Source organism: Accipiter gentilis, chromosome 28 (genome assembly GCF_929443795.1).
Source record: "Accipiter gentilis chromosome 28, bAccGen1.1, whole genome shotgun sequence".
NCBI classification, from domain to species: domain Eukaryota; kingdom Metazoa; phylum Chordata; class Aves; order Accipitriformes; family Accipitridae; genus Astur; species Astur gentilis.
Window position 1 is genome coordinate 10,213,082 of NC_064907.1, and position 16,389 is coordinate 10,229,470.

A 16,389-nucleotide genomic window follows, 5' to 3' on the forward strand; every position below is an offset into this window, starting at 1 on the left:
GGTTATACTGCTTTAGGGCAGACTGTCCTGCCCCTTCCCTACTTTTAGCTCTTGGGCTTGTCCGACTGTGCATTAGGCCAATGCATCTCTTTAACCTGGTGGATATTTAGTTTGGATGTTTGGGTTTGGTTGCTGGATTTGGGTGGCAGTTTTTTGTTTGTTTGTTTTTCCCCATGATGTAGCAAGTTATCTAGCTGATCTAGAATCAGACAAGTATTAAACTCATGGAAGATGGGGTTATGAATATGAGGAAGGAGAAAAAAAGTGCTAGAATCTTCCCTTTCTAGTCTAAGCAAGCAGTAATGTGTAACTTCACCCTGAATCTTCTCCTGCTACATGATACAGTTGTAGCTTCACTTTTCAGGAGAAACAACATACCTACAACTTCAGTGATAATACATCACATAGTAGCAATAATTAGATTCTCTAGAGGCAACAGAAAGATACAAGACAAGGTATTTGAAGGAGAGGAGCAACAGGTATACAAGGTTTTTATACAACAGTAATTTCATCCTGCAAATTTAGAGCTAATCTTCATTTCAACAGCAGTTCTGCAGATCATACTTTAATGGTGTGTTGCAATCCTACCTCATCTTTAATACTGATCTTCCCAATAGATGGGTAATTACAAAGGCCAGTGTGCAGTCCACCCATCACCACACATTATTTAGTACTTCCAGTTGTGACAAGGAAGAATTTGTGTTGAACAAGCAAACTGAGTAAGTCAGAATATTTTTCACTCTTTACCCTCTGAAAAAGCAAGAGTTTTTTCTGATGTCCCTGCACAGAATCATGGAAGTGCTATTAAGCTTATAGATGGATGTGAAAATTGTGAGGGTAGGCAATGATCATCTAGGTCAACTACAGTGTAGCTAAATACTGAATAAGCACGAGGGGGAGTGTACTTGTTCTGGGAGTAAAAACACTCCTACTCTGAAGTAATTTAATTTGTAATAGGAATTTGGATCATGAACTTTTGTAACTACAGCCACAGTATTCCCATTGTGTTACTAGTTCAATGACCATAAAAGAACTCAAACTTTAATGTGTAATACTGAATGGATTAGAGAGTTTTTATTTAAAGGCTGAAGAAAACTGTCTTTTTAAATTCTTGCTGAAATTGTGCTAGGTGGTTTCTAGGTGGTTAGTGGAACACTTCTTAATGAAAGAAATAAAGGAATAAAAAGTTTTCTCTCTGTATAGTTTTATATATCAAAACACACAAGCTATGGAAGCCTCATGATAAGGAATCTAACTTCTAATCTGTAACTCTATCGTTAGGGTATTGAATAATAGTCTAAATGATAATAATGAAATCTAATACTTCAGACGCTGAAGAAAGTAGAAGGACATTCTATGTAGTCAGTGATTGGTATTGATTAAAGTACAAGTACAATACAACCTCAGTTTGTCGCAGAAGTGTGTGCGCGTGCTGGTTTTTAGTGCTCTTGAATCATTCTGGGACTAGCATATCTTGATTTGCAGATATTTTTTCTGAATTAATCTGCAGTTTAGACAGCAGTATTCTTTTATTTAGTGTTCCTCTGTGTAAGAACAGTGACTGCCTAGTTACTTGTATCTTCCTAAGTGTGTTAGCATTTTTTATTGTTAGAGTTTACTTTGAAGTAATCCACCTTTGTAATCTTAACTATGTTAGCTGGTCTCTTTTTTTTGGTAGAAATTGGTGGGAGGGGCATGTTTTATATACTAGGTTTTATTGTGAAGGTGATGTAAAATGTAACACTTACCTGTGCTTTATTTAAAAAAAAAAAAAAAAGATGAGGGAGCGGTACAAAAACCCCTAAAATTTCACTTTTTCTAGGGATGGTGTTTGTGGATTGAATAGAGGAAATGGGGAGGTAATGGCAACCTAAAATCTCTGGTTTTAATGTATCTGTGGTAGCATGGCTTGAACTGTAACTGGAAGATAGTTGTCATCACTCCTAAGAAGTCATACCATCTGCTAAATATCTTGTTAGGTTTTTTTTGACTGAGGAATCTCTAACATTTTAAAGCTGAATTTATAATTCCCAGTCATGCTGAATAAGTACATCAAAATGGAAACCTGGAAATCAGTCTTTCCTTCAGAAGTTATATAGCAGTTAACTTTGTATGTGTGTTTTGAAAATACAGAAAGAACTTACTTGCTGAAAGGTTTGGTAGTGGAATTTAGTGTAATAAAGGGCAGTTGAGCAAGTCAAACATTAAGTTTTGCTCTTTGGGGATCTTTTGTGGTATTGACAGAACATTTGAAGAGGGAATTCTTTTTGTTTTGCTTTAATTTGGGTATGTAGTGCCACAGAACAATTTATCATTCAAGTATTAAAGGTTGTTTCTTTACTTCTGGTACATAGTTTTGATTTTTCTTAGCTGTCAAAATCTAGAGAATATATTGGAGGGATAGTAAAATCTGGCTGTAATTCATCTCAGATTCTTCATATTGTACCTGCTTTGTGTCAGAGGCATATTGATCTAGTTTTCCTTATGCTTAGTATATTATGTGTAATACTGGGGGAAAAAGATGAATTTTATTAATTTTTTTTATTGCTGAGGCTCTGGTTTGATATTCAATGAACGTAGCCATTGGGCTTCTATTACTGTATTCCGCCCAAAAACAGGCCACTTAAAGCAAATCACTGATCCAGTATAAATGTGTTCTGCCAGTTAAATGTGTTCAAAGCATAAAGGCTTTTTTAATGGAATAATTGTTCAAGATGGCTCAGTGATTTCAGGTTTTCTCCAGATTAAAAGATTGAGTAGTAGGTTTCTTTTATCATAGCAGGAACCCTTCAGGTACCACACGCAGTGGACTCCCAAGTTCATCAGAGCATGGGATTTAGGAGTCTGGTTGCCAATTCTTTGCCTAAGGGGCTGCTCTGGCACTACTGTACTAGGTGCTTAAGCTTTGTTTCCTGTCTATGTTTCTCCTTCTGTAAAGTGAAAGTATAGGATATAAATCAAATTAATTGGAAAAAAGTTCCTACATATAAGGGGAAAACATGTTTTTCTGAACACTAAATTGAAGAAGTGTTTAGTCTCAATCTTTTAAGCTATTGGGTAAGAATACTGTTCTTTATAATGTGTGAGTATTAATTTACTGTACAGCTTGTATGTATTTTTTCCATAAGCTAGCATAAGGATTAGTTTTCTGACTTAAGATTTATAGATTTAAATAATTTTTATAAGCACATTTATAATTCTTAAATTTTTGTGTCGAAACTGCTCTAAGGCCTGATGCCATCCTTGGGGGGTATTAGGCTTAATATTACAGTGCATTTTATAGAATTCTTGCTGTGTCTGACTACAGAATCAAATTCAGTGTCTGCAACAGTTTCAAATAAGCTGCGATACATCAAATCATTCAAGATGTACTTTGTTGGATATAAGTAGTGACCAGTTGAATATCTTCATGAGTAGTATTTATCAACTGAAGAAAACTAGTACAAGCTGTGCTAAAGGAAAACAAAGTAAAAGAATACAACTAATTTTTGGTTTGTGGTGTTTGTTTGTTTTTTACTTTGAAAGTTTTTTTTTTAAAACTGACTTTTTATCTGGAAAATAGTGGTTGCTACTGAGGATAAATGGTTCATATTTTATTTGGAATGTTAGACTTCAAAGATGGTATACTTATGCAGTATTTCTGGTTGATCATGCAGGAAAACCTTTAGTCTGTAGTCTTCAGTTTAGGAGTGATGAGATCAGAGTGGTTTTTATCACTAATGTTTGTTAGTATGTATAAGGCTAATGTAAAGGAAAGCTAGGATTTTTATTCTTTTTCTTCACTGACTTTCACATTAACAATGCAAGGGAAGTGTAGTAAAATGTTTGAATCTCTTGCCATGTAGTGTATACCGATATATGTGGTACTCCCTGCCTTTATTGGGCTGTTTGATGACAAACAGGAGCACTAATCGTCACAGGATTTGCTGGTACATGTTTCTGAAGTTGGTTTTCTTCACTATTTATATTTGTACTGTATCAGCTCTCCAATTTGAGGCCATTATGATACTCATTCTTCCTGGGCTAGCTATGATGTGTAGTAATGATTGCCTGTTTTTATTGCTTGAAATCTGAAATCATCCAGGCTCTTACTTGAATTAGTAAACTTGTGCACTAGTCTGCCCTCCATCAAATGTATTTTTTTGATCAGTGTAGTATAACTGTAAGTACAACCATTTTAGAGCTGCATATGTCTGATTTGCCTTCTTTTTGGTATTTTATTTACTGCTTTGAAGTTGTATGAGTAGTGAGAGATTTAATTTGTGCTTTAATGCACTATGTGTTTGTGTCCACTGGAGACCGTTATCACTAACAATTCCACTGCAGCAAGCTTTAGCTTATATACTCAGAAGGAGAGTAGTTAAAAGAAACCAACTGACCGACAAAAGCCCCCCAAACTTAAAGTACTAAATTTAACCCTTTTTCCTTCGTATCCTCTCTCCTTTAATTTGAAAGGATTTCCTGATACTGAGAGCTCTCTCTTTTAAAGTTGTCTTATGTAAGCGTTGTTTGTTAACTTCTGGGTTTGTATTTTAGGTCAACCTGAAGAGACCATGCCCATTTTGGGCTGATGATGGCCATTGTTCTATCAAGGATTGTCATGTAGAGCCTTGTCCTGAGGTATGGATCAAATAATATAAAATAGAAAAAGGGTTGTTTGGTTAAAAAGTTCGCTAATTTGCAGTGGCCAATACTATACTAACAATATTTCCTAATAAGAACTTAAATTTAAATAAGCGTGACAATAAAATTAATTTCCATTTCAAAAGCAGAAATACAACCAAATTGTTTTAAGGACTTAGTCATTTTACAAATAAAACAAATAACTTTTCTAACCTCTGCCACTATTTTGGATATAACATGTTGAGAAGGTAAAGGAGCAAGTTAATTATTTAAAAATAAGTTTGCTTTGACCGCTGTAGGAATTATATTTAACCTGTAGATTTTAATCAAGCATAATAATTTCTATGAACAGTGTAAAAACTGTGTTTTATTTTTTGTTTTTTAGAGCAAAATACCTGTTGGAATTAAGGCTGGGAGCTCTAATAAAGTAAGTAGTTATTTATTTTCTAAGTTATTTCTGGGGTTTTGGTTTTTGTTGTTTTGTTGGGTTTTTTTAAATCTTAACATTACAGTAGCTGTGTGACTCTTTATTACAAACCTTCAGTCTTGGCATAGTGATGAGATTGTTAACGTAACTAATTAGTTCCTGTGTGTGGCTTTACATTTTTACTTTCATGTATAATAGTGTTTCTGACATAGCTGGTACTGTCATATCATTCTGAATCTGTCATAGCTTGAGAGCTGGTGCAGACTGAATCAGTGAATGACCAGGAACAGCAGTACATGGCCATAGAATGCCTGATGCAAAATTCTTTGTTCATTTCTGAGTGCAGGCCACCTTCTATAAAGCCATAGGCTAAGATGCACACATGCAGTAGCAGTACAGTCTTTTCTAAGAATCATGTATAACCACAACCTCTAATATTAAAAGAACCTGAATGATTACATGTAGTTTTGCCATGTCTAATCTTGAAGAGGTCATGAGTCTAAAGATGATTTGATCATTAGCCTAAAGACAATTTAGGCTGAAGTGGTCAGTGCAAGCTTAAGTAGTCAGTCTGTGCTGTTGGCTTTTGCTTGCTTCTATCCAAGCCATCCTTCCTAGATCAGCAAGTGATCTTGGCAAAGCCAAAAAAGTAAAGAGGGTATATATGCCTAGAAGAGAGGTCAGAGCAGAAAGACAAACAACCTTCCCCCACCCCCAAATCCCAAACACAGTAGCCAAGAATAAGGTTTTTTAGCAGTTGGTGGGATAATGGTGCCCAAATGAGACCTTTCTGTTGAGTGCCTTGGCTGTGTTGTAGACTCATACTTACTCTTACTTAACTATCATATTTCCATCCTCCCCAGTACTTTCCACCTCTTGCTTAACTATCATACCTCCATCTTCCCCAGTACTTTCCACCTCACAGGGCAGCCATAGTTGCTGCTTGCCTCACCTGAGTGTAGTTCATCACGTCATAAATGACCATCGGCATTAGGTTTAGACTTTATGCCAAGAAAGATTACCAACGATAGCTGAGAGGAATACTCCATTGTGAATTTATGACCTCTGTGTACTGCTGGCATTAACAGTGCAGACAAGTCTGTCCAAGATTTAGCTTGGTTCCGAGAGGAGGTCTTGCATCCTGTTTATACATATGTTGTTAAGTTTACTCTGAACTAAAGCGTGCCACTTCATTTAAAGGTTTCTGGTGATCAGAGAAGAAACATATTTCTCACTAACATGACTTCAATGTCAGTCATTCACCATTTCAGCACAACCAGCAGTAGTTGTTCTGGGAAAACTTTGGCACTATCTCTGGGTAGAAGATCTTGAGTTTTAGGGGGATAATCTGCTGCCAGTTCTTTTTCATTGACTCTGTTATCTTACAAGCTTGATTGTAGAGAAACTGACTCCTGGAATGCTGTAGTGTCTCCTAAAGAGGCATTTTAAGACTTTAGAGACTGTTTTAGAAAGGATTCTTCTAGTAGGCCTTTGAGCTTCCTGATTGATTAATCTTGAGAGCCATAAGTAAGATGTTGTTAAGATACTTCACATGAACATATTGAATTAGACTTCAGAAGTGGAAAATCAGCCACCTTCTGCTTTCACCACAGTAAAGAAAATGTGATAACTTCTTTGGGAAGCTATCTCTTGCTGGTATATTTGCTGCAGTTGTTTCCTTTGAATTGCCTTGTGGGTTGTTGCAACCAGCTACAGTAGTGAAAGTTGGGCAATTCTGCACCTTTAATCTGTAGTAGAACAAAGTCACTAATATCTGCTGCTTCTCTGTCAGAAAATGAAATACTTCTGCAGGAACGTTGTCATCGGGACTGATGTGAATCTTACCTACACCATTTTCTTGCTTCTCAGGATTCAGTTAAATATTTTTCTTGGAGCCAATTAAAAACTGACAATTTCATTTAATGTCTCTTTTAAGGAAACAACTCATCTTAGTATGAATGTTTTGTTTCAAGGACTATGCAAGTACTGTGCTATTATCCTGTGCTTGGTCCATTTGGAAAAGTCCTGCATCTTGTGGATTATCCTTAAAGTATTGGTTTAAAAAAAAAAGGGGGGGGGATTTTTTCTTTTTCGTTTGGGGACATACGTATCCAGTTTCTCTCTTTCATCCTGATAGTGTCTGCCTTGGAAAGGTGAAAACAACCGAAGGCATCTTTTTAATAATGAGAGCTATAATCTTTGAGTAGATGTAGTCAGGATGGAATCCTGTGAAGTTTTCTGTGGTCTAAGCACTTGGCTTCTGTGCAGTTTCCTGTTGCCCTTCTCTCCTAATGTAGATGAGCTTGTAAACTTCTAGCTTTATTTAGGATTTCATGGGGGATTTTTTGTTTGTTTGCTGAACCATAGAGAGAAGAGTTCTTCTTTTGAAAGCTCATCTAGCCACAAAGACCAGGGTTACACTTGCACTGCTTCCCCACAGAAGTGCAGTTAGCAATAGAGGATCTCTTTTTAATTCTTGGCACCAACATAAGCTTTTTTGAAATGGTGCTGGAGAGGCACAAAGTAGTTTCCCTTTCTACAGTCCTGTTTCATTTGAGTAGTGAACTCATTTTGGGGGGCTAGACATTAAAGAACTGTTGACAGTTGCTGTGTTAATCTTTGGAGCAAGGGACAGGTTGCAGTAACTCAAGGTTCCAATATTTAACTTAATATTTTACTTCCTGCCCACCTCTTTTCTGTTTTCCAGAAACTGCTCTTAGGAGTTCCTGCTTTGGCAGGAGTGGGTACTTTGTTCTGAGCTAGTCAGTGGTCACAGAGCACTGATCTGATATAGCTGTTGCTGTTAAACACTGGAGACTAGTGAAGCCTGGAAACATGTTTTGAGACTTGAATGTTTATTCTGTTTGAAACCTTAAATTTAGGATTATATTCTTGGCAGTAATTTTTTCACTTCAGGGTAGGGATTGGTTTGCAACTCTAGACATGCAGAATGTTTACTTCAGCATCTCAGTATGTTATTTCATCAGCAGTATCTGTTTCATTCTAGGTCAGATCCATTCCTTGTTCAGATCTTTCCATTTAACGTCCATATGATGCTAAAGAATGAGCCCACACACCTGGCAAATCCAAGAAAATTGAGTGAGAAGTTCCTTCTCGAGTAAATATTTGTTATGGGCAAAGCCCCTAACAAAGCTTAAATTCTTTGGGTTTTTTTAATCTTCTTCACTTTGGTCTTCAGTGGGTTCTGCTAATTTTTTCCTTGTATTGGTTCTAGCAAATGCATTTTTCAAGTAAGTTGTCTTGCTTACTCATCTGAACATTTTAAATTAAATCCTTTCTTTTTTGAGAAGTATTGTGATATGTATTGTGGTGGTACTTTGCCTGTGGCATCTTGACCACAAGTCTGTCCTCAGAAATGAACTATTCTCTTTCTTTTAAAATTTATCAAATTATTTTTGTTGTTTGCTATTTCTGGAGGGTTAACCAAAGCCTTTAGCTTATGTTTTTATTTTGAGCTGGTTTTGGATAGTAATGTCAGTATATATGTGCCCTGAAGTGAAGGAAAGCCAGCAGTTTAGCTTTATATAAGCTATCAGTTACTCAACATTAAATCAATTTCTGTATTTCTTAAGGACTGTGATAAGGTAGAAATCTGTGTAAACAAACCTAAGGCTCAGTCTGCAAAAGAAAACACACACACACAAAAAAAACACAACCCAAAAACCCCCCAAAAGAGGAAATGGGGTTTGTTTATCTTTTAAGAGTGCACTGATACTATCTACTATGTTCCAAAACTGTTAGAAGGACTTTTTGAGCTTTAAGCTGACAGACTGCACAAATTCTCTGCTGACATAACCATATTATTGTAGAATAGTGGAATTGAATCTTCAATTCTTCAAATGTTTTCCTTAGAAGTACCCTAATAGTAAGTCTATTTTAGTGGATTGCTTTTTTAAAAAATATTGTAGAATCAGAATTCAGCTTAAGTACTTCAATTTTTGCTTTAAAATAATTAAAATTTGAGTTCAGCTTGAAAATCCTCTCCCAGTCCTGTCCACATCTAAAGCATGCCAATGAATATGATTAAAGGAAACAGGAGGGGGAAATGGCCAAGACATACATTTTCCTACTGAAATGACCATTGAAACTTGAGATATGATTATGCTTGCAAAAGACAAGGTATGTTTATAGGTATGACACTGTTTGTCTTCCAAGGTCCTTTTACAAAAATGTAAATAAGTATCTGAAACACTTCAGAACTCCATTTAATTTAAAGAAATAAACAAACAAAAATAAAAAAGGCAAAACAAACAAAATTTTGACATATTTAGCTGAATTTTCTATGGTAGCTAAATCCACAGAGCAGAATTGGCCTGATGAAATTAAGTAATGAAAAATAGAAATAAGAAATGTTCCAGAATTACTGCTTCTAGAATTTGAGGATTTTCCCTGATACTAGCCAATTCACTGCTAAACCTAGAAATACCTTTCACAGCACCTGTTCTCGGAGAATTTTAGGGAATTCATTTGTATGTTAATATGAACTTTCTTACAGTATTCAAAAGCAGCAAATAATTCCAAAGAATTGGAAGACTGTGAGCAAGCTAGCAAACTGGGAGCAGTTAACAGTACGTTAAGGTATGCTGTGATTTACAAAAATAGTAACAAAGGAGCATTTTGTCTGTCTTGTTTTTGCAATGTGCTGGTTTTTGTTCTTCATTCTTTCCATAGCCCATTAGAAAGTAAATGTGAAATGATACAAGAACATCTGAAGGTAAAGATGTTAAGTAGACTTTCCTTTTTTTTTTCTTTTTTTTTTTTTTTTTTTTTCTTTTTTTAAATTACGCATTGATATTATTTGAAAGAGGTATCTTACAGCTTCAAGAGTCAGGGGAAACTTGCAAATAAACCCACCTTTTTTCTATTTTTACCAGTATCAGTCTTTGCTCTTCATGACTGTGCTGGATTAAGGGATTCTGTCCCACTCTGTCCCTCTGTTACACTGATGTGCCTGTTTGTGATAATTCAGTGAACCAGATCAGGGAGCTTGTGAGTTCCTTTTTTTGTTGTCAAAGTTATTTTTAGCTTGGATCAATTCCCTGATCTTGCTTATTGCATGGCACAGTCAAGGTTGGGTGGGAGGAATTCTGCAGAATGGTGTTGCCCCCGAGTAGGAAAGTTTGTGGAACAGCAGTTAGAAAAACCTGCGTTCTACTAGATTCCCCACCTTTAAAAAGCAGAAATAGAAAAATCAGTTCTTCACTGTTGATGGAGAGGTGTGGTGTCTTTGGCCTCGGATTTCAGCTGTTCTACCTGATAGAGATGTTGAAACTCTTCCCTGTCATCTGACGAAATGGGACTGCCATGAAAAAGCGACTGCTTCTGCCTGGTGTGCAGCGTTTTAAACCAAGCTGGGCGGAGCCCTTCTTCAAGGTTTTTTAGGGGAAATAAGAAACTATTAACTCTCATCCACTCCTGTAGGGCAAAAGAATATGAGATTGAGTACACATATGGAGAGCTAAAGAGAGTGCATTTTGTGAGAGTAGGATAGACAAAGTTGGGAGAGGGCAGGTAATGGATCCTGTGAGTTCAGGAAGAGTTTGTGCTTTGTAGGCAAACCTCCATGTTCTCTACCTAGCAGTGCATCATCCTCATGGTTTTGGGTTATTTTCCTTTACCAACTGTATTTCTTGTGATTATCAAATCTTGCCTTGTAGTAATTACTGGAGAAGTTCCTCACCTAATGCCAAGTATAAAGTCTCCTGTTGTGATTTGGCAGAAGGTTAGAAATGGATCTTGTTATAGAATTGCCTCTGTTTGTAGAATTGAGCTAGTAGTAATTTGAACAAACAGAATAGGTTGTTTTCATTATTTCAGGGTGCTTCACTGCACCCTGGAGCAGAGTTCCTAGTCTTAACTTTGCTTATGTTTTGCTGCCAGTAGTGTGGCATCAATAGTTCTGTGCTGCACATATGCGTAGAAGAAAGCATTCGGTTTTTGGCATTGTTTGTGTTTCATAGTATGGGAACTTCAAAGTACTTTGTCTGGTATAGTACACATTTGAAAATGCTAGGGTGAGTGGAATACCATTATTATTTATAAATAATGGCTTAAGACAAATCATATTCATAGTGTAATTTAGCTTGGAAGGGGTGTTTAGACATCCAGTCTCCCACTAAAAAGCAAGGCTAACTATTGTAGATCTCACTAAAAGTACAGGTTACAAAAACATGATGATTCCTTACCCCTGCCCCTCCCAAGGAACAGCTGCTAAAGTAGTACTTTGAAAAGTGTTTAAAAAGTATGCTATGAAAGTATTTTGCCAAGCTCTTACTGAAGGAAGAGAAGTCACTGTCGCTGCACAGTTTGTTCAAATAATGATGGTGAAATGTTTCTTGCTGTCTGATGTTAAGATGATGTTTTAAAGTATTGCAGTTGATGCCTGCTTTAATCTCTGTGCAGCTAACAAGCGATAACTCCATATATTGAGTTTCAGATACAGTAATTCAGAATTCCGTTCCAAGTTAACTACTATATGTGGATTGTATTTCTTTTGGTAGCTCTTATCGATGTTGTTTATTTAAAAGTTTAAAATCAAATGTATTTTTTTCCCCCCTCAGTAACCAAAGTAAGGAGGCTTTCATTGACTGGGCAAGATACGATGATTCACAGGATCATTTTTGTGAACTTGATGGTAAAATGTTTAAGCTTTTTCAGAGTGTTTGTTTTATTTGCTGTCTCTTAAAAAACACAGAAGATTATAGTTTCTCTGCAAATAACCATTTTTAAGAAGCTTTAATTTTGTGCTAAATGGAGATGTGATGGTTCATATCATCTTACATGCGAAGAATGCAATTTTTTACAATGAGCATTTGGTAGTCTACACAGGGCATGTTCACTGTTACCTCCTGTTAGTATAGTGAACAGGCGACTTTTATGGAAATAAAAAGGAAGGTAAATGGGAGGGGATTAGCATATATTTTTTTTTAAAAAGCTTCTTTTCACAAAAGAGTTGCATCTAGCACAAATATAAGACAGTACTTGCAGCTGATTCAGTTTCTTACTACTGTATTATTTTTGTTGCTATTCTACTGTTTATGCTTGGACCAAGTTTGTTCCTTTTCCAGCCTTGCTATGTTTCCAAATGATCTCTGCACTAAATTCATCCTTTTTTGTAAGGACTTTCTTATTGTTAAAACATTAGGATACTAGATTGTGTCTTTCCCTCTGCTCCACATATGTGAGTCTTTTTATTTGCTTGTAACATTCAAAGCTCAAAGGAATGTTTTTTTCAGATAAACGTGAGAATTGCCAAGTTCAGGAATGACTGCTAAAGGCCTTTTTAATAAATACATCAGAAAGCTTTCTATGCTAGGAAGATTTAGGGCATAATGCAAGATGTCTTAATCTACCTTTAGGCTAATGTTTGGTGTCACCTGAGAAAGTAGCAGCTGTAATGGACTTACCAGCTGCAGTTCTCTTTCAGCACTTCTGCTGCATCTTATCTGTGAAAATTTTCTATATAAGCTGTTTCTGTAATAAACAGTCGGTGAGCATTACTGTATATCTGAGCTGTTACGTGCAATAAGCTGCTGTTGTCTCTGCTATCTTCAAGCTGCCTACTTAAATTTTTAAGAGGACTCAGTTGGGAAAGGTATGGTTTAGGAGCATTTCTTTTAGAAGTAATACTAACTTAAGTAGTTCCTGATTCTACCTCCGTCTCTCCTTAAGTCATGCCCTGCTGAAGGACGATGTACTGCCCCCAGCTGTGTTCTTCCAGTGTTTTTTTTTTTTTTGCACTGGCTCTGGCATGCATCTTTCTGCATAGTAAGCTGATTCAGCTTACTTGAATAGAGGGAAGGTAAGTTGACATCTTCCTCCCTCTCCCATATTGTTGTGATGAACTGGCTTATCAGGTGAGTTTGTGAGCTGGAGCAGGGAGAGGTGAGAGAGAATAATGACTGGGAGGAGGTAGAAACTCTTGTTCTCTTCCTCTTCTCTCTTCCTGGTGGTGAGAGAGCTCTTAATTCACCCAACTGTAGCACAAAACCATATAATCAGTTTTACTTTTTACTAGCTTTTTGTTGGGCTGAATGATAATCTAGATAAGGGAATTGATCTAGCTGAAAAAAACTTCATAACCCAGGTCAGCTTTCCATCTTTCTGTTGCACTGCCCCACAGACTCAGTTGTATGTGGATAATGAGAAGAAAAAGTGGAGATCGGAAGTGACCAGAAGTGTAGAAACTGCTTAGGTTAGCCATGCTGTCAAAGAAATAAATAAAGCTGTAATTTGACTTTGTCTCATCTGGCACTCACTGTGGTGTTGTGTGTCTTGTGTCTGTCTCTTTTCTTTGTTTTTGCTACTACTGCTGAAGCGATGCTTAACTGCTTATGCAGAATCATCTCTTCTTTTTAGAGCAGTTTTCACTCTCTGTTTCTGTGGCTTTTTTCAACATCAGAGGAAATACTCAGTGGCACTGCTTGGCCTATTCCTCTGGACTACTGGCTTGTATTGTATGTGGGGTTTTTTTAAGCATGAGTTGCTCCTGACCTAGAATTTCAGAGGGAATTCTTTCTGCTTTTTAGTGGCTGTAGCTTGAAACTCAAGTGTTCTATTCATACAGAGTTTTTAAGCAGAAAGAGTACTGTTTCACAGTTTTCTTTGGATATGTTGTCTGAATTAGTAGTGAACTTTAGAGATGAGCATATAACTTGTTGAAATGCTGCTTAAATAACCTGTTTCTTGCCATAACCAACAGAGCGTTCAGTGCTATGCTGAAAGTTTGTTCAATTAAGCAATGTGATCTAGACTTTCTGCCAGCATACAAGGGTATCTAGTTAAAAGGGGATTTAGCTAATAAATATACGATATGTACCAACTACAAGATGCACTTCTTTGACCTTGTCTTTATTAAGAAGCCCCTGTAGCAGTATACCCATTTCAAAAAAGCAACTCCCCCAGCCAAATACTGCTGGACAAATAAACCCTGAATTTGAAGCCCATTTAAAACAAAACACTGTTCATTTCTTAGCATAGGGTGAGAGAACACATTGCATGACAAGTGTTTATGGTGGAGTTGAAGAAGCCACATAGAAGGTGGTCAGATCTTGTAGAAAATATGGCCACACAAGAGACTTTGGAATAAATTACATACTTTTGAGCTTTCTATTTAGTATGTATATTGCTGTATTTTTATGTACAAGGCATTTATAATCCAACTGGAAGACAGAATAGTATTATATGAGACCTTTTATTTATATTTAATTCTGTGTGACTGTTTTTAAATCTTTTTTTAACTGATTGGTTAGAAAATGTAACAAAAGGTTTCCTATTTAGATGAGAGATCTCCAGATGCACAGTATGTGGATTTGCTGCTGAATCCAGAACGTTACACTGGATACAAGGGGCCTTCTGCTTGGAGAGTGTGGAACAGCATCTATGAAGAAAACTGCTTCAAGTAATTTGGAGGGAGAGGAAGCCTATTTCTTATACTTGTGCTTCAATTTAGCTTAAAACTGATTTTTGTGTTTTCTAACTTATTTTCTAGGCCTCGATCTGTCTATCGTCCTTTAAATCCACTGGCACCTAGTAGGGGTGGGTCTTGCCTGTTTTATTTTCTAATGCAGTTCTTTTAACATAGTGACTTTTTAAAATTTCCTCTGTAGAAGTAGTTGTTCATTTTCAGTATTTAGAGTAAGGTTTGTGATACTTGATTACATACATGCTTAATCTTATGCATATGAGTAGGCTTATTAATGTCAGGGGAGCTAACGTGAAAACTAAAGTAAGTCTCAAACTGTTTAGTAAGTGCTACAGTAATTTTCCAATGTGGATGGAAGGAGTTAAAGTTCAACAAAAATTTCAGCACTTGTGTATTCTTCCCTTGTGTTTTGGTTGGTTTTTTTTCCTAGAGCATTTAATTTAATCACTTTAGCTCATAGTCATCCTAGTGTAATGTAGCTGTACATTTTCCATCCATAATGTTTAGGGTATTACAAATGTTTAAGGGTATTACAAATGTACAAATAATTGCATTATTTGAAGAAAGAATGGATACTTAGGAAGGCTGTTATCTGCAAGAATGTTAAAAAAAAAAAAAGTATGCCAATGACTTGGGTTTTAAGTTTTCAAACTTAAACTGAAAACTATAGCCTGGTGTTCCAAATTAATCAGCTTTCCCCTGTTAGTGTGTCTCATTTCCCTTAAAAATTAACTATTAGCCAATAGATTGAGTTGGAAAACATCACCACCCATTAGAAAATCAAGATAGCTTTTAGTAATTATAACTATTGAGATAATATATTGCTGGTACACACAAATAAAAAGAATTGTAAGAGCAGTTTAACTCGGGGATCAGAATTTCAGAAAGGAACACTGGTCAGAGTGTTGAATAATGTGAACTGAAGAAGACTTCCTAACTATCTTTCTGAAGCTTAAACATAGCTTTTTTGGTATATTAAGTAAGGTTTCTTGCACTTTTTCAATGTTTGTAGTAAAGCCTGTGTTTCATTACTACTTTGCTGTGGAAATTATCTTTTTAATGCTTATAGATTTTTTTTTTTTCCCTCCCCTTCTTCCCCCCCCCCCCCCCCCCCCCCCCCCGCCAGGAGGAGATGATGGTAAGTCATCTTATTTTGCTTGACTTGCAGAAATGAAGTAAGCATTAAGGAGTCTTGGACATCTGATTTATTCATTTTATTGCTATTGTATTAGAGGGCAGTAAGGCTATGTTTTTATGCAGATGATTGATCAGAAAATGTTTTTATTGGCATAACTCTTTCATTTGGAGTAGGGGGAAGGAGTGGGTAAGAACAAAATACAGTTTTGTTGTTGGTTCTTATCCTTGTAACAGAATATGTCTTGTGGTAATGTTATTGGCGAGATAACTGGAGATGCATAAATTAAAAGATTCTTGGGTCTTCTCTAAAGCCCCATTGATAGAGATGTCAGATCCCTTAAAAGAAGAGGGACAGGTTTTTGTGTACTTTCTTGAATGTCCTTGATTTTGGGAAGGTGGGGAGAGAGTCGGGAGAAAAAGCATTTGGTCTGTCTACAGTGAGACAGACTTCAAGGTTTTTCAGTCAACTGAAAGCTCTCAGGCAAAAGATCTAAGCCTACAGGAACCCTTCAGACAGTAGCAGCCAAGTTAAAGGCTATCGGATATAATTACATTCTTCCGTCACGTCTTTCACCAGTGGTCAATGTAATCAGGCTTGTGCTCCTGTACACTTCTGAATGCCCTGACCAGTAGCTTAGTCATGCTCATTCTTGTGTTTCTCCTATTCTGACTCCAACAGATCTAAACTAATTGCAGAGTTCAGCCACTTCAGTGCCTATTCTCACTTTAATAGCTAAATTATTTGGCTTTATGTCCA

General features: G+C 36.5%; 2 protein-coding genes across 3 annotated transcripts in view; one reads left to right on the forward strand and one right to left on the reverse strand.

The window, feature by feature from the left end:
- GGPS1 (geranylgeranyl diphosphate synthase 1) overlaps nt 1-16,389 on the reverse strand; it is a 407,079-nt gene that overhangs the window by 23,170 nt on the left and 367,520 nt on the right. The gene's annotated exons all lie outside the window — the stretch shown is intronic.
- The window catches only part of ERO1B (endoplasmic reticulum oxidoreductase 1 beta), a 33,112-nt gene that overhangs the window by 5,797 nt on the left and 10,926 nt on the right, over nt 1-16,389 (forward strand). The window contains exons 3-9 of one of the 2 annotated variants that reach the window (XM_049831544.1): nt 4,537-4,620; nt 5,009-5,050; nt 9,567-9,649; nt 11,632-11,705; nt 14,351-14,471; nt 14,562-14,608; nt 15,622-15,633. In XM_049831544.1, the coding sequence (XP_049687501.1) occupies nt 4,537-4,620; nt 5,009-5,050; nt 9,567-9,649; nt 11,632-11,705; nt 14,351-14,471; nt 14,562-14,608; nt 15,622-15,633 (463 nt within the window). The remainder of the gene's footprint in view (nt 1-4,536; nt 4,621-5,008; nt 5,051-9,566; nt 9,650-11,631; nt 11,706-14,350; nt 14,472-14,561; nt 14,609-15,621; nt 15,634-16,389) is intronic. The other variant, XM_049831546.1, reaches the window with a different exon arrangement.